Source organism: Vigna unguiculata, chromosome 3 (assembly GCF_004118075.2).
Source record: "Vigna unguiculata cultivar IT97K-499-35 chromosome 3, ASM411807v1, whole genome shotgun sequence".
Classification (NCBI taxonomy): Eukaryota; Viridiplantae; Streptophyta; class Magnoliopsida; order Fabales; family Fabaceae; genus Vigna; species Vigna unguiculata.
This window is the reverse complement of record NC_040281.1, coordinates 61,649,687-61,669,238: the sequence shown is the minus strand read 5'-3', so window position 1 is coordinate 61,669,238 and position 19,552 is coordinate 61,649,687. Positions and strand designations below refer to the sequence as shown.

Below are 19,552 nucleotides of genomic sequence, written 5' to 3'. Positions count from 1 at the left end.
CCAAAAATCAACGTGTCGCATTCGCTCTTAGTCTAATCTTTTGAGAAATAAATTGAACAATTTACCTAACACAATTAACTATCATTCAATACTAATCTTTTTCAAGGAGGGTAACAATAAAGGTTCTACGAGGATGAATGGATAACAACACAAAAAGGATAAAATGCATATTTAAAATAAAAAATGGAAGGTGAATGAGGGAAATTTAGATGTTCACTTATTGGGTCCACCCCTCTTGTTCCTAACTTATCATCTCTCCATTATTTTTTTTCTTCATTGATTGCTACAAAGTCTTAATCTTTTCGTCATTTTAATTTGTAGTTCACATTCCATATATGACATGCTTCGTTTTTGTAGTGTCCACATATTCCCCTTCTAGACTCCCATTGGAAAACAATGTTTAGTTTGTCCTTTTTGTTTTATAATGTATTCAACCTTCAAAACATCATTTGTGGTCCTTACTAGTGACATTGAATTTGCCAAAAGAGAGTTATTGGAAGTGAATGCTTTATAGGTGTTGAACTCAGTTAACTCAAAGTGTTTTGTTTTTTGTTTTTTGTTTTTTTTTTTTTTTGCAAAGGATTTGATTAGTTATAGAGGTGACATTAATTTTGAGTTATTTTCAAATTGAAGTTATGGATCATACAGTTGGGAATAATTGTAGCATTTTGGATTTCAGAATCCATGATTATAATGGATTGCATAACCCATGAAGAAAATTCCACTAGAAGATTTTGGATTTTTCCGATCCATAATTGTATTTTTAACTTCTGAATTGTATAATTTGCAAGTTGTTTTTGAAAGATCAAATGTAAAAATATAATTATTTTTTCAATTGTGCAATATACAAATAGAATTGTAAACTTTAAATTAGAGTAATTCAAATTATATTTTCATAGTGTAATTCAGAATACATTTCAAAATAAAAAAAAGTGTATTTTGAATTTTACAGGAAAAAAAAATACATTGCAGTGATGATTTGGACTTTACCTGCACCTATGGAAATATAGGAAGAAAGATCCTATTTGACCTTCTCCATACTCCGCAACCTAATCCAAAATAAATTTCATATTTTTGTGTAGGTTCTTTTTCCTTTTCTATATCCCATAGTTTATTCTTGTAATTTCATGGGGATAGAAAAAGTACACAATTACACATGTAATACATTTTCTAAATGTATAATTTGAAACGATCAATAACTCACTTATATTTATAGATTACACAATTTTTTAGAATTTAATAATTGTTTTTAGATTATAGATTCTAAAATATATTTTTAAATTATATATTTTAAAATACATTTTTAGGTTTAGAAATTAATTGTGAATTATTAAATATTCAAGATTATACGGTCTAAAATATATTATATATTATATAATTTAAAATTCATAATTATATAATGTTATGGAAACAACTCACAAATTTCACAATTCAGAATCACAATTAAAAAGATAGACACTAACAAAATCCCTGGACTGAAATTTATTAGGAAGAAGTACATATACAGCAGGAAAATGTTCAGATTCAGATAAGAACTGGACATGACATTCATTGAACGACATAATTTTCTACAAGATAGAAAAGATAGATTCGAGTCACTTCCTTTGACACAAGCCTCTTATACGTTGCAGGACACGAACACATTCACAAAAAACTGAAAAATCAAGAGCTGAGAGACCTGCACCTGCTTGAAGCCTGGAATTTGTGTAAGAGCATGGATTCTGGTAAATGACAAGGTCAAAACCACCAAATTTACTGATTAGACCCTCAAGTTTTTTACTAGTCAGCTTTTGAATATCTTCAATCTGAACCAAAGACCCAGTTTGCCCAGATTGACGCCACCACCTCTCAAGAATCTTCCTTTTTTGCGCAGAAGTTTCAACTGAGACAACAGCTTTTATTTTAATATCTAGCCGGTGTAGGGCAATTTCTGCCCCACCAATACCACTAAAAAGTGACAAAATTGTCAATCCATTAGGGAAGATGGGCTTTAACACAGAAAGATGATACCCTAATGTGTCTGTCTGGAAGCAGTATTTCAGTGATTTAAGCCTTTCAGCCAAATTGCCCTCAGCAGCACGAGTGTGATTCAAAGGGTAGCCTAAAATAAGCTCCAACTGTTCAGGCTCTACAGGACCCAGTTTAAATTTGCCAATCCACACAAGATTCAACCCACGACAATAACGAATAATGTCTTTCTGCATTTCATATGTGAACACTCCACCTGCATCAGCTAGAATGTTTCCTAGTCTATCACAAGTTTGAGCCACTCCACTGGTTTCACAATAGATGCTACTCAACTGCTTCCTTGAATCCCAAGGTGGCCACCATTTCTTTGTCCGTGGCATTGCTTCTTCGATAGTCATAGGAGGCTTTGGAAGGATGTGGAACCTGTTTTCAACTGGGAGATTGTGTATATAACCTTCTATTCTGTCCAAAGCAGAAAAGGACTGAGTATTCACAAATTCAGGTTCAATACCATATAAAAACTGAGACATCTTTCCCCATGAGTCGTAGGATATACTTGAAACATTCCCAAATAAGAAAAATGGTGGCTTAGCGGCCACACTACTAAGACACCTGAATGGATTTGGTTTGGGACGTTTTGACAGTTCAGCAACAATGCTGTCAACCCTCTCTTCCACCAAACAAGGATCAGGAAAAGAGATTGAATCATGATGTTCATATTTGGGCCTTTTACCTCTGTCATTCTCCACAAAATTCAAATATTGGTCAGAAACATTGCTGGGAAATTCATCAATTCCTTCTTCGTCTTTCACCCTAGTATCATCGTAAATTTCTTCCACATTGACGTGGCTTGATTGTGGAGGTTCATGGCTAAAGTTCTCAGCTTTCACTTCGGCTGTACCACATAAATCTAAATCTGGTTCATCTTTGATCCCCACAGAATAAGCAGGAGTGGTGGGAAACTAGAAAAGCAAGAAACTTCATCACTCAGTAAAAAAACCTGTCTGGTTTTAAGTACAAAAGAATGACTTGGGCACAATACAATTTTATACTGAATATGCCAAACACAACCTTAACTTTTACTTCATAGGTTTCTTAGAAATACTGTTCATTTTATGTAAGTGGTTTAGGCCTAATTCAATTCCATAAATTGATTTCGTTTGATGAAAATTGTCCTCACTCATACTTTATTTTAGCATTACCTTAGTTGGGTTTTTCTGAATACCATAAAAGATATACATACATATATATATATATATATATATATATATATATATATATATATATATATATAATACATGGAAAAGCAATTTAACTTATGAGAAAACTTTACAAAATATAATTAAGTTATAAATATTCTTCTGTGTTTTTGTTTCTTTTGGTACAATTTTTATTTTAGTTAGCACCAAAAATATTACCATGCGGTTGACTAGTTATAAGAGAACAGGAATACGGTAGTGTTTAATTATGGTCATGCAATGTAGAAAATGTAGGAACAGCCACTCAATAATTATCCTTTAAATTTTCAAACTCCTAAAATCCCAGATAAGGTTCACTTCAACATACAAACAGTGGATATACTTTTCACTTGCCACAACTTCATTTATGATTCTACGTATTTATGCATGCAAATATGATTCTACGAAACAATGCTCATTATTGTTGAAATAAATTACATAATTATATATAAAAACAAGCTGTATTACAAAAAATGATTGAACATATAATTTGAAATATTACAACTAAAAAGACTAACCTTATATTCCATCACATAATCGACACCATTTTGTTCAGCAAAAATAAAGTTTGCTAGCTCAGAAATTGGTGCCTCGGTACCTGAAAAACGACCAATTGCTAAGCCAAAGATGCAAATACTAATAAGCAACCTGAAGTTAAGTACTGACTAAAAAACATGAATGGAAAGAAATGGATATCATTTTTTCAGAATCCAGTATTATAAAAGCCAATGATATAAGTTCTATTCCATTGATGTCATCTCACAACTCTAAAGATAAATACTTTGAAAGGCAACACCACCAACCTAATCCACAGCTGCCTAGTTTAGAAAAGATTAGTTTTCACCAAGACTCACCTAATTTATCAATTGCTGATGATACTTCATTCTCAGAGAAGCCCATTTCAAACAATTGGAGTGTTTTTGCCATAATTCCAAAGAGCTTTTCATTGGTGACCTAAGATCCCACAAGTAACAAAAATTGGATGCATAATACAGTCATAACAAGATACATAAATTAAAATAATAAGTGGAAAGGTCTCTTGATGGGATATACAGGTACAACACAAGAAAGAGGATACTCCCACTTTGTCAACAACTAGAATTTCACAATGTATGGAGAGTCAAAATCTATGGATAATAGACTTAAGTGCCTTTTTGACAGATTTCTTGTAATACCTTTTTATTCTCGTCTCTCTCCTTTCCTTAAAGGTCTCATCTCATAACCCTAGCCAATGGATCTAGAGTAGCTTCAAAAGGAATTGGTCAAGTTTCCCTTTCTCCTTTTTTAAACTTAAAATTTGTTCTCTTTGTTCCTGCCTGTCCCTTCAACCTCAATTGTTTTGGTCAATCAAGCAAATCATTAAATTTTTCACAGACCTTTGATACCAACTCTTTTGTTAGACAGGAATGTGGTATGGGTTGGCTAATTGGCGAAGGACATGAATCTAGAGACTTATATTACACTTTGGCATGCTCTCAAATCCATCTCCCTACATTTATCTATATGTAAACTACTTTGTATGCGTTCTTCTCCTAAATTAATGTGTGCTTTACAATTTTTTATCGTATTTTAACTTTTGGGTTTTTCTAGATAGGGGTGTCATATGGTGTGTGGCTCCAGAATCTAATATCCAAGAGTGGGTAAATAATGTATTGAAACATTAAGTCCAAAAGAAAACGAAAACTTACCAAGATATGATAAGGAGCACATACTTGTGGGCTTCCAATTTACTCATAAATGACCTTACCTTTTCTACCTCTTCATGATTTATCTAACCGCCTCTTCACTATGTCCATTAGTAGAGTGTACTTACCCTTGTCCTCCCTTTTTTTGTGGACCTCCTTTCTACCTCATCCTCAACTAGGAGGTTGCTACCCCATTCTCGACTTGGAGGTGTTCCATGTAGAGCTGTCAAAACGGGTCACCCGACCCAACCCGGCTCGGCCCGCGACAGGTTGGTCACTTAGTGGATCAACCCAACCCGACTCACTTATTAGCGAACCAACAAAATTAGAACCCGACCCGACCCACCACGGGTTGGCGGGTTAAAGACTCAATTAAAAAAAAAGCACACAATTTTTTTTCTTCAATCTCAAAAAAACTAAATTATAATTCCGATTAAAATCTAAATAAACTTCAATACAATCGAAATAAAATCCCAAATTATGTTAAACTCCAAATACAAACCAAAATCACAAAAATAAAAATTACTATCTAACATCAAATCATTATTATCACTTATCAAACTATAGTATTAAAATCTTAAATAAATAAATCCACAACATTTTCATCTCTTAAACATTTTCTTTATCCCCATCTACAATTATATACATATATATAAATAATATAAATAATATACATATATATATATATATATAATATACATATATAATATATATAATATATACATATATAATCTATACATATATACATATAATATATATATATATAATATACATATATAATATATGAATATATATATATATATATATATATATTAATTTAATATTTAAAATTTATTGGGGGGTTGGTGAGCCAACCCGGCTCATCACGGGTGCCGGGTTCTTAGTGGGTTGGGTTCATACTTAATTCGTATTGAAATTTGTAATTTTTTTTCAACCCAACCCGACCCGAACCCGTGATGAGCCGGATTAGCTCGCAGGTTAGAATCCATTTTGACGGCTCTAGTTCCATGTAATTTCTAGCACTTCTCCTCTGTGTGGTGTGGCATGTGGCAGTAAGTACACCATAATTCCTTATGCTTTTTCTCCATGTAGGAGGATTGTCTGCTTCCCTTCTGGTTAACAATCATGGTTGTTCTTTCTTCCACTACCATTGTTGTACTTTCAGGAATTGAGGTTTCCAACATCAAATTTCGCTTGCCTTCTTCACTCTGGATGATGACTATCACTTCATTAAGTCTTGGGACTTTCACTTTTCCCAAAATTTGGATTCGGACCTGATCATATTCTAAATTTAGGCCTACCAAAAAACCAAAAACCCTATCTTGTTCAATGTAATCCTTAATGATTGTTGAATCTTCTGAACACCTTACCTTTTCGTGTACATAACGCGATAGTGATCCAATTCCATCCATAGATGATTGGCATATTCTGTGACTAATTTGATTTCGTGTTTGGTTTCCAAGGTTTTCACCTTTAAATCATATATTTGTGCAGCATCCTTGGCCTCGGAATAGGTTTGTCCTACCACTTCCCAAATTTCCTTTGCTGATTTACGGAACACACAAGTATCAATAATTTCTAGTACCATTGAATTCCACAACAATGCCATGATCATGGAGTCTTTTTCATCCCATGGTTTGAACTTGGAATCTGTTTCATAAGGGGCATTGTCGATAAGGTGGCTGCCCTTGCCTTTTTCCTTGAGTTGAGACCATTTAAGATAATTCCTCCTAGCTAGGCGATAAGCAAAACGTGTATTATGCAAATCTGCAACACTTTGGAATTTGTTCCCTGTGTTAGGAATGGAGTTCACATAAATCTATTAAGAAATTTTGTGTCATTGTACGAATGGGTTAACCTTTTCGTATCAATGGTATCAGAGTCTTGCAATGAACCCAATGTCTCGAGTTTGAACCTCGCAGAGGAATCTACTCCTACAAAGGGGAGTTCCGAATTCACCAGAAGGCCAGGGGGCATTTGTTAAGGAATTTTGTGTTCTTGTACGAACGGGTTAACCTTTTCATAACAAATTCACATTCTCAGCCATGGATGAAGACTGCGATTAGTAGGGAAGACAATAATGAAGGCTTTGACAGGGGCAATCACAGCTACAAGGCTAGGAAGGCAGCAATGAAGGCTGCAGTGAGTGACAAAGGTTGCGGTGGGTCAAGGCTACGCAATAGTGGTGGCAACTATTTAGGGTTTTAGGCTGCGGTTAGAGGCTCCTAGGATCAGGAGCTCTGGTATCATCTCAAATTTAGAAGGAAGAATGTTTTATTTCTCATACAGAACTATTGGGTCATGGGACCTATATGTACACGAGTCTGTTGGATATTTTGGGAAATATGAGCAGCTAATTCCAGGGAGACAAATCCCTATGATGATTATGGGATTATTCTAAATCCCTATGATGATTATGGGATTATTCTAAATACATAATCCTAGTATTAACAACAAATAAACAACTTTGACAGAGAATAAGAATACAATCGAAAATAAAATTTCAACTTTCCTAAAATACACACTAAGTAACGATTTTTGACATAAACAATCTACTCCAAATGGATTGAGCTTCTACTCATGTCAAACTAAAACAACCCATAGTTTACATGACAAGAAAAGGCATGCACAAAAGAAATTAACTAATAAAATTAATAGTCTCTATGAAAGAATTTGTATTTCCACTGGACGTAAACTATATGACATTGGAACGTCCAAGTCTTTAAGTAAAACAAGTAGAGGATATAGTTATGTTCCCTTCAAAGGTCTTGCTTATTTTGTAGACTGGAGCAACTAGGACCATTATATCTTGTCTAGCAGATAATAAATTTGAGGACTAACTTACAAACATGACTTGCAGAGCACAGTAATTTATCTCCTAAAAAATCTCATTAAATGTATCAAAACCTCATCTGTCTCGTAGGTGATATCTTCAGGTTCCCTTTTCAACTTTTTAGCAATCTGCAAAGCAAAGATGAAGTCCACTAGCTCAGGAATTGATGCTTCACCACCTATATGAAACAAAAATGTATCAAGAAACCCTTACAGTTGCGAGTAATCAATAAACATAGATATGAACTTATCTCTGCATTAGTTAATTAGATCTTGACAAACACTTGACAGAAAAAACACTGATATAGAAAATATATAGAAAATGTATACAGCTACACATATTCAAAAGCCTGCTGAAATTATTCATAGTCAGTTTTGTTTTCATTTCTGTCAAAGCACAAACTATAAAGAATATTCACAAGTATAGTCTAAACACTTGAATATATTCTCAACAATAGCCTGTTGTTCACTTACGTAGTAAGTTGTACTGCTAACATCAAGTCCCACGCAAGCAAGAATTAATAACTCAAGCAAAGCAATGGTTTGGACCACTTTTACAAATGGTCAATGCTGCACCATTTTTAACTACCACCAAATCGATATTCTTCTTACCATTATACCATACTCCCCCACAGAGGATTACTTCTCAACTCCTCTAGGCCTAACAGCGCCGCCCCTCCTTTCTAATGGCTCACAACAGATCCTCCCCTTTTTGGTGGCTCACCACCACAAATCTTCATTAGAGAAGTTTATGTTCGACAAAGACCTCCACAAATATTAATGGGTTAAGTTTAGGTCCGTTGTAAAGGTTCCATCTTTAATTCTTTTGCCCTCAAACTTCTCTAACACTATCATATAATTTTTTGTCCTCCATCATTTGTCCCACAACAATTCCTACGGAAAGATTTTGCCAACAATCATGCACTTTACTGATGAGACATCGATGTAGAGAAAGGAACCCAAGGAGATGAAGAGGGCTAGGGAGTAAGAAAGAACCCAAAGAATCCTTACAAGAAATATGGCAAAAGAAATAAAGGAATTCTTGAATAAGAAATTAAGAAACATAAAAATGATTTGTAAATTTAGAAATTCTTTAGAAAAAGTAGAGGAGTACTATAGAATGTTCTAGAAGTTCCTAGGATGTTCTAGAGTAAGAATGAAGTAGTTAGTGTTGGGAAGTCTCACATTGCCTGCTTCAAGTCTTGAAGTGCAGCTTCTATATTTCTCGACCAACTTCACCTAATGCCAATTGGTTTTATAATTAAATCTGACATGCACATGGTTTAGCAAACATCGGTGGAAGGGGAGCATTGGAAAGTTTCACATTGCCTACCTTAAGTTTTAGAGTGGGACATATATATCTGTAGGTCAAAACATCAAAAATTGGAAATATAAATCCAACTTGCCAGTTACATTAACATTTTAGCTCACATAATTGATAAATTCCTATATAGTATAATGCAAAGATAAAAATTGGTCAATAAGGATTAGATAATAATAAATAACACCAACAAATAGGAACTTAAATTATATGAATCATCTTAGTCTATATTGAAATGTTCTTCTATGGAAGGAATAAGTTGAGAACCTAATACATAATATGTATTTGACCTTACACTCACATATTCTTCAAAGAGTTTGTATATCTTGCCTTTTACATGATTAAGTTTTTCATCCCAAACGGAAGGATAAGCTTAGAATAATAAAACCGAGTGCTTCAAGTTTTACATGTGGGTCAAGAATCATAGCAATTGAAAGAATTATACTATATTCATTCCAATACTTGTCAAACTTTTCCATCATTCGTTTTGTTATGTATTTCATTAATGGATCATCACTTTTGAGTGCATCCTTTAACAACCATTTAATTTTTCATACTTGCATGAAGAATTCATTGGAGGTTGGATAAGATGTGTCTAAAATCAAATAGGTTGTAATATAAAATAGCCTTAAAAATTCACACATCCTCTCGGCTCTTTTCCACTTATCATATGATGGACAATGTTTAAAATTTCTATCACATATAGTTACAATTGTCACTTTAAACCATGGCCTATTGGCCAACCCCAACCCACTCCTAAAATAAACCCCATTTTATTGGCCTGCCAAATGAGTGTGTTGAAAAAGCCTCAACCCCCAAAATCCCCACATAAAGCGAGTTAGGGTTAGGACTAAAGTGGGTTTGGCCCATTACAAGACTTCTAAATACTTTTCATAATTGAATGGGTCCTTAAAATCCTCTAAATTGCAAATTGGTCACTAAATATTTTACACTAATTATAAATTTTAAATATGATGAGTGGAAAATTTATAATTCAGGCACATCTTATCCAACCTATAATGAAAACTTCATGCAAGTATGGAAAATCCAATGGTTGTTAAGGGATACACTCAAAAGTGATGATCCATTAATGAAAGACATGACAAAAATTGGTGATGGAAAAGAGTGACAAATATTGGAGTGAATATGGTATCATTCTTTCAATTGCTATGATTCTTGACCCACAAATGACACTTGAAACACTTCGGTTTTATTTTTCAAAGCTTGATCCTTCCACTTGTGACGAAAAAACTAAATATAAAAAAAGAAAGATGTACAAACTCTTTGAAGAATATGTCAGTTTAAGGTCAAATTTATCTTATGCATGAAGTTCTCAACTTATTTCTTCAACAAAAGAACATTTCAATATCGACAAAGACCATGAGATTGATCCATATTGTCTAAGTTAGTAAACATTCCTATTTGTTGTTATTTATTATTATTATCTAATATTTATTAACCAATTTTTATGTTTGCATTGTATTCTAATAGAAATATATCAGTTATGTGAGCCAAAATGTTACTGTAACCGACAAGTTTGAGTTGGATCTATATTTAACTGAAACAACACTTGAGCCAAAATATTTTCTAACATAACAATATTTTGAGCTACTGGAAGAATCGTCAAGAACACTGCCCAAATATCTATAGATTAGCATTTGATGTGTTGAGCATTCCAATAACAATTGTTGCTAGTGAATCTACATTTAAGTATCATACTATTTTTCTACCTAATAATGTTCAAGCACCAATTTTAACTTAAAATTGGTTACATGGCTTTTAAAATATTTGTAATTTAATTTATTTTACTTTCCAACATTTTCTCGATATCATACTTGTAAATTACATTATTTGCTAATATTTTGATTTTGAAGATGAAAATAACGAAGATGTTCAGAAAGAATAGATTACTCTAGATTTTTCAATCCATGACTTTAAGGTTCTTCATGAACAAGAGAAACCAATTCCTTCAATTGTAGAATGAGTAGTTTGCCACATTTCAATTTTTATTTCACACCTTTTTACTAATTTTAATTATGTAGGTTGACACTATGGTTTTTTGAAACTAGAATGCTTTTTAAGATTTTGAATAGTTAGATGTTTAATATATTTACTTACAATTGTATGTCACTATAACAGGTACGGTTAGTATCCATAAATGAGTTAGTGAACCAACCCACTAAACCCAATAACTGTGGTGGATTGAGCCGGGTTGTAAAACTTCTGCTCACCATGAAACAAGCAGGGCTGAGCTCCACTCGCTTTTAGCTTAACTTCTGTGAACTGGGTTGACTCACTTCACCCTTATTTTCTAGTGAGTTTTTTTCTAGCCCTCATTATTGTTTACCACAATTTTTTTCCTACAAGGACTATTAACTACATATGTTTCTTCAATGAATTGTGTTTACCACAAATGTTTTTCCAATGAGTAGAAGTTACCATTAACATTTTTGGTGATAGAAAATCAAATTTTTCTTACAATGGTTGTAGACTGATATCAAGGGAGGAGTTGTAGAGTAAAGAAGGGAAATAATCTCATGCAAAAGTTGCATGATATATTGATTAGGACCAAATGTTATTGATATATTCAAATTATAATATATAGGTGTATGCAAACCTCGCTTTACAATACAATTTTGTGAGGTTGAGTGAGGTTTAAAGTCCATTTTCTAACATAGTATTAAAGCTTACTAGTGTTTGTCCTAGAAAGGTTTTGTAGGTCATCATACCACCCCTTATTGACTCTCCTGCATTCTCACACTCAATGTCTTAGGCGTGAAGAGTGTATTGGAAGTCCCACATTAACTAGAGATATAGCTAAATTATAACATATAGGTGGATCCATTCCAACCCTTACAAGCCGGTTTCATAATAATAACTACCCAAATACAATCAGAAAGTAAACATCAATTACACAAGGCAACATTACATATGAATATGTACATTCTCATACCAAGCTTGCGAATTGCAAATTCAACTTCCTCAATAGAGAAGTTCATCATCAATAAGGAACCTCTTTTATCATCAATGTCTCTGTTAAGTTCATCAAGCTCCTGCAAGAAAGATTTTGTCAAAAATAAATTGAATTAGCCAAAACACATGCCTCAATAATGACAACCATGAAGAAAGAAAATATTGCTACAAGACACATTAAAGAGGCTAAATTGTCAAGGTCAACAAGGGCAAGCAGGAATACATCATCATGCATATTTAATCATAGAAATATAAACTAAATTCATCACCTGCAGTAGTAAAAGGGAACCAATGATCACTACTTTAGATAATGCATATGACGCAACAAACAGGTGCCAAGCCAATATTATCAGAATCCTACGGATTACAATTCAATCCATTTCTCAGTTCCAAAAGCATAGATTGACAGCAAATAATTTTTTATGCTACATCGCACTATGAATCAGTTGAATCATATTATTCTGTCAACATATGGGTCAGACAAGAAACAGGATCAGGTTGTGTATGACCTGGATCTGGAACACCCTAAAAGATGAGGCTTTGTGTCAAGGCCCTTTGACATTTGTTGCGGGCCCAATCTATGGCAAAAACACATGTTATCTTTACACTATCTTGGCTAAGAAAGTCAGATCTCTAGTTTAATAGTCATGGTTCGTTTTTCCTTCATTTAGCCAACTTTGACTTATTTTGCTAAGCTAGGATTTATATTCTCGGTTAGGTAGGATGGTGCCCTTGGTATACTATTGGGAACTGCCGTGAAACCCTTGATTGCTCAAGCTAGAATATTTTCTTTTTTTAACTGTAAAAAAGAAAAGTAAATAGCTGATCTTTCCCCTGCAATGACACATTTTTAAGAAAAAAAAGCCTATTTTGGTTTAATCCATTACACTGGCGTTACACATGCTTCATATCCATATTCTCCTACTACTTTATTACTGGTTGAATTCGTTTATGTAAGGTGAATGCAACAAACTGGTGAGTACAACTTTAGATGATGCACATGGTATATGCAACAGACAGGTGCCACAACATTTCAAAAAATCATACAACCAATTTTAAAGGTTGACAAGACGATACAAGAATATCTAAAAAACAATTTTTGAAAAAAAAAATATATCTCTTTGGAATTTGGGATGAAATCAACATATGAATATACCTGAACATTAGAAAGATTAAACTAGCATATAGTCAGAGATTACAGCTACCACAAATATGTGACATTAATAGATCAGAACTGGCTTATAAGCAATAAAAACCTTATTCCACTAGTTGAGATAGGCAACATAAATCGCACCTCACCATTTGGCTCATTTCAAATATTCAAGTTCCAAATACTCAACTATTCCTACCAGGACTTATTAAGAGAATGGAAATAATACATCAGTTTCTCTGTTCTATAAGATGACTAAATTTTATAACAAATGAATTGATGATTTCTAAGGAATAGGAAACCGGTACCTCTTTTGCTTGGTTGACATTGGAAACCTCTGGAAGATCCTTATCATCAAATAAACTATCTAGAGAATCAGAAGACAGTGAATTTGATTTTTGAAGAGCCTATATAAATTACAAAGCAAATTGAAAAAAGCAGTTAAAAGTTTTACACAAACCATTATAGAGTTAAATTTAAAAAGCGAACACATTTCAAGTTAACTATTTTCAAATAATAAAACAGAGATAGCAAGGCAATTATCTTATTCTAGGTGAATCCTAGCCCATAAAAGCACCTTGACATTTACAACAATATTATTTTCAGTCTAGTTCACTAGAATACTGATGAGCACCTCAAAATATATTTAAACAATTGCCTTCATTGAGGCATATGAATTCCCCTGGACATGAAAAATTTTGCGTAAGTGAAATGCAGCTTGGCATAAGCACTATCTAAAGAAGCAAATGCACAGTTAGGAATTAGCACACAATTCTTCAAGGATCCGTTGCTTCGCCCATCAATTTCCAGATTCATATGGTCTTAGATGAACTAAACTGAAAGTAAAATGAGAGAAGAAACTAAACACGAACTAAATATCTTTATTATTGTATCACACGTTCTGAAACATGAGTACAAAATGTATTTATAGCCATTGCTTACTGACAGCTGTACTAAGCAGCTCACCAATAAAGCTACAGCTGTGCGACTTACTAGCTGTACAAAAGGATTTACAAGTAATACCTATATAAACTGTATAAAAGGATTTACAAGAAAAATAGGCTATTAAGATTATACAAAATATTTCCTAAATCTGAAACATAAAAAAATCAGAGCCGTTTCTCAACAACTGCCTTCAAGACTCATAGTGGTCACTATGAATGATTGGTTATGCCCTTTTAACCACAATATTCCTACTTCTTCTCTAGGGTCTATGAACAACATTTTCAAAATTCGTCTTAGAATATTTTTTAATATTCTTTGATGATGTCTTGGCTTGCAGTCCTCCCTCCATTGATGATCATGTGAAGCATTTGAGGGCAGTGTTCTCATCTAGAAGAGAAAAATAATTTTGTGGGAGAAAAATAAGTGCACATTTGCAGTTAACAATGTGGAGTAATGGGGCACATTATTAAACACATTTGCAACCAATTATATACATTTTTATTATCAATGCATTTCAATTTTTCTAAACAATGTGTGTGTGCGTGTATAGATGTACTTGCACCACAACATTTCTAGAATTTATTCTTTTGGACAATCAGGCTCAGTGCATAAACAGTGCCTTTACCATGTGCCATAGAAAAAAGAAAGTATATCAAGACTCAAGAGAGGGTGAATAAAGCTAGGAGAAACATGGAAAAGGGCCAGGTATCAAGCTTGGTCGTTATTTCATCATTCAATTACTTAAAATACTTAATAGTTCTCTCAAACAAAAACAATTCAAATGATACAAGCAGAGATATGTTTCGTTAAGTACCTTACCATCCCAAATTCTAACTCCAGAAGCCTAAAAGACAATTGGTATCACGTAAAAGTAAGTCATAGGAATAAATCTTTAATTTTCTAGCAGTAGGATAAGGTAGGATAGTCAACACTTAATAAACAATCAACTAAGGAAATGTCTAAAACTGGGGAGGACGATAATAGAAGACACCTGATTACCTCTCTAGAGTGACCATCACGATAGATATTTGGGGCCTTTGTACCACTGCTTGTATTGTGAAAATCACCCAAAGAATCAGAAGAGTCACAATTGGATTTGTGAGCCTAATCAATTGGAAATAATAGTCACCGATCAGGATATTAAGTCCTGAGTTCACAAAGCATATTGGCAGCAGTATCAACAAATGAAGAGAGCAAACACAGCTGTTGAGTATCATTACAAGTTTCTAATTATTAAAAAAAATTATAGAAAGAATCAGTATTTTATCCCTGTTCTAACTTCATGTAAAATGTAGTGAATAGGAAATCTAATATGTAAACACACACACACACATGTATAGTCCTAGTCCATTATTTACTATTTATGTATACAATTGACAAAAAACAAACTATCATGCCCTCTTTTCATGAGTATAAAAATATGGAGAATTGGATATGTATATATAAATAAGAGAAAAAAAAACGTTAATTAATTGGTTAGTCAGCTACTGTTAGTTCGTGGTTATTTGGTTCCCTTTTGTAATAAATACTAAATGTAGACAGATTGAAATGATAACAAGTGCAGTGCACAATTTCTTTGACCTCATGTTTCTCTCTGCTTCTCTCTATCCTTTCTATTCTGTTCTTTCCTGTTTTCCTTTCTTTTTCTTTCCTACTAAATTCTATATCAGAATGAATAACACATTATATTAGAGTAAATATTCATTTTGATCCTCTAAAGATATACTCACAATAAGTGGTACAAACTTGGTCCTTGAATGACAATAATGGTGATGCTTTCATCCGTGTAAGGACCAATTCAATAGGACTTTAAGGGCCAATCCAATGGCATCAAATGATATTGAAGAACTATTTGATAAACTCGCAAAGCAGCACTAATATGACAATACCTATCTTGAAAGAAAAGAAGGAAACAATATACTATCAACCGATACAGAAAATAGAATACAATGTCCTCTCAAATAGAAGAGACAGGACATAAACTAAGGAGTTAGTTATCTGCATCCCTACAATAGTAAATGACATTTATCACTATTTACAAATGGATATTTGTCATTTATTTAAATTCCTAGCATAACATTGCACTAGACGCCTGATAAAATGCCATGATTCTGTGGGTCTAGCAAGGTTATCTCAGCACTAAAATCCATGACTACAAGGTCACGTATTTGAGTCTTATGAGATGAAAATTGAAGAGAATAAGGAACCTTACACATAAAAAAACTAGTTTTTTTTCTACTATTTTTCTACTTTATGCAAGCAATATGTAATTCAAAGGACCGTGCTTATTAAATGATAATTTCAATCTTCAGGTATATGCATATCTGTCTATACAAATAAACTTTTCTCACCTCAATGAACATGCACATCAGAGGTATTATCATTATTATGAATTTAAATAGTAAACAAACACCAAAATTCCAAACATAATCCCAAGAGTGCCGACTATGAAAACACACTAACATAATTTTGGTCTACTTACAGAACATTTTAAGAGGGCCTCTAATAAAGTTTCAGAATTTTCTTCACCTGTAAATTTTAAAGAAAATAAATCAAAACATCAATACTTCAAACAGCAAAGTGAAATATCTTAGAAATTCATCAAATGTGTCATGCATTCGGTGCACGAGTTAAGTATCTGGATCCCACAAAATATACCATTCTCCTCAATCACTTTATCGACTACGCATGGTAGGAATCCCATTCCAATAAAGAATGCTCGCAGTTCGCCTCTAGACGAGCTAGCACCATTGGTCTCCTGGTAAATTATGAAGGAAGAAGTTAAATATATGGAAGTTATGAAGAAAAAAATGTTAAACATAAGTAAACAATAAAAATGAAAAATTAATTAAGACCACTAGTTTTGTATATGTTTTATGCTATTATATGTACATAGTTAACAAATGGGTTTTGCATGTTACACCAAATGTAGAGATTTGTAAATAGAGAAAATTCAGAAAACTGGCACAATAGGGTTACGGCAAACAAACAAAATCAGTAAAGACTTTTGAATCATTAATAATTTCACATATAAAAATGAGGTTATCACTCAAATGCACAGGACTAAGGTGTAGATGCATTTTTTATTGCATGGATCTTTCTTAGAGATTTTATTTCAATATTGGAACTTGGTTACAGCAGTTTGCTCCTCGTTAAATAGTGCACTACAGCACTCCTATAGTCACTCTGTGGAGCAGCCCCTGTTCACTACTCAGGCTGCTGTAGAATAGCAGTTTGGTATTGTGCCTGCCATGAGCTGAACAGAAGCTGTAGCCAACGGGATAACACCACCATGTGTTGATTCCAAAAAATAAAAATAGATGCCAGGGCCTTTTTGGATTTCAATTTTCAAGAAAGAAAATGCAGCAGTAATAGTAGTGAAAATGATAAAGAAAAAAGACTTTGATTTAGAAGGGGATAATTGATGATTACCATTTCTTAAGTAGAAAACATGTATTTGACTTTTTGTTAGTTCTTATATGTCTTGCTTAGACACTAAAGACTTTTTGTTGTTTATGAATGTCATGAATTTTGGGTAATCTTTATATCATTTTTGAAAATTTATCTATAGTTATAGAATAGATTTACGAAAATTTTCTGAATAGCAGCTACCCTATTATATGCTATACTGCTGTAGAATTTTAGGGGCCAGCTGTTACATGCTGGGATCTAAAACACTGTGATTAACATCCATAGAATGGGTAAATAATTAAGGGAATAATGAGAATGCAAGATGTGTATTGTGTGTATTGAGACATCAACAACATACTCCAACATCCCCTGAAAATGTAGTAAAAGGTGGCAACTCATAATCCAAATCCTCAGTTTTTGGAACCATAACGGTTTTTCCTTCTCGTGCATTTGAATTCCCCGCCATGTTACCTGCATGTTTCAGTACGTGAGTGTGGTTGCATCAATACAATGGCTATTTCAACTTTCTAGTGTAATGACATGCATAATAATACTGAAGTAGAACATCAACAGAAAATATAGAAGACCAGTTCCACAAGCCTTAAATGTGTCTAAAACATGCAGAAAAATATAACAAAACAAAAAACATTTACAACAAACACTAACAGCATTGCCCCAACAAACTGATCCTGAAAACCATGGTTTCAAACTCATCGCCCTGCAATTGCGCTACTTTTTGTAAACAAACACAAATAACCGCGACACCCCAATATAGAACGTCAAACAGCCACATCGGACTGCATCATACCACAATAGTCTGAAATATTGGTTTTTAGCCCTTGCAAAATTACTGTCATTCTTCTTCTTTCTTCATTATGTAGATTTGTGTGGAATTTTGAACTTAAATGGTAATGAGTTATTAATGATGGAAATGTGGAATTTGGGAGGGAAAACATGCAGAATAGTTAATACTAGTCATAGTCAAATATATTTGGTGCAAACATCAAACAAATTCACGCCGCAACAGCCACAGTGCATACACTTGCAGTGGTCACTACAACAACTGCAATCACGACCACAGTTTCAAAACATGATATAAACTACCCTTGTTTTTTATGCCGGAATTGATAACATCAAAGGCATAATAATAACAATAATAATTCTTATAACGAGGGAGCAACTATATTTAAGCACTTACAGTTATTAACATTAGTGGCGTGCTAACTACTTTTACAAATTTTTTAATTAATTATTTAGAGGCAACTAGCGTAGAAACACTATCAGCATAATCCTAGTCAATCTGCTAAAACACAATTAGCCCTATCTTAATTCTTATTTTCGGGTAAGTCCTACTTTAATAGGATAACAATAGTAGAAAACATGTCGAGAAATTTAGGAATTTCATACACAGAATTGGTTTCAAAATGCGATCAGAGCTCGTAGTTGGTGAACCGGGCCGAACCGGTTCAGGCTCATGCAGGAACTGAAAATTGGCGAGAACAACAAAGGGAAGAAGTAGTGAGCGTGAGAAACGGAAGGAAATGCAGGAGGCGAATGGAGAATACCTAATCGGAGAGAGTGCCGGCGCGTGATACGCACTCGCACTACGCTCGCGTTAACCACGATTGAGATTCCCCAGACACAGAAGATAATCGAAGAAAAGAGTAGTAACTCAGATTTCACGGCGACAGTAAAAGTGAAGTGATCTATATATATACGCAGAGCAGCAGAAGACATGTCTGAGGGGATTCCTGGTCCCACTCATGCCATCTCAACTAGTTCGGTTCACACATATTTTCCCTTTTTGTCTCTGTGTTTGGTCACACCTCTTCCTTATTTCTTTCACACTTCTTTTTTGGGGTTAAAACAGGCATTCTACTCTCTGCCACATAGGATAGGCAAACAAACATGACTGAGATTTATGATAGATTTTTAATTAAAAAATAATAATTCAGATTAATTATCCCAATCCTTTATATTAATTATAATAAAGGCTTGGGTCATTCACTATTTTTTATGATTAAAGAAC

General features: G+C 33.6%; 1 protein-coding gene across 2 annotated transcripts; it reads right to left on the bottom strand.

Annotated features, from left to right (window-relative positions):
- Positions 1-1,459: 1,459 nt before the first annotated feature.
- Positions 1,460-19,338, bottom strand: LOC114177592 (probable inactive DNA (cytosine-5)-methyltransferase DRM3). Of its 2 annotated transcripts, XM_028062999.1 has the most exons (12): positions 19,089-19,327; positions 18,931-19,006; positions 17,882-17,994; positions 16,771-16,870; positions 16,595-16,641; positions 15,112-15,216; positions 13,476-13,574; positions 11,998-12,097; positions 7,799-7,902; positions 4,061-4,160; positions 3,725-3,804; positions 1,460-2,930 (listed from the first exon to the last, which is right to left on the bottom strand). In XM_028062999.1, the coding sequence occupies exons 3-12, from the start codon at positions 17,987-17,989 to the stop codon at positions 1,596-1,598; spliced, it is 2,178 nt and encodes a 725-aa protein (XP_027918800.1). In that variant the 5' UTR covers positions 17,990-17,994; positions 18,931-19,006; positions 19,089-19,327; the 3' UTR covers positions 1,460-1,595. The 2 variants fall into 2 exon arrangements, with proteins under 2 accessions (XP_027918800.1, XP_027918798.1); XM_028062997.1 differs by lacking the exon at positions 18,931-19,006 and having other exon boundaries at positions 19,089-19,338.
- Positions 19,339-19,552: the final 214 nt, after the last annotated feature.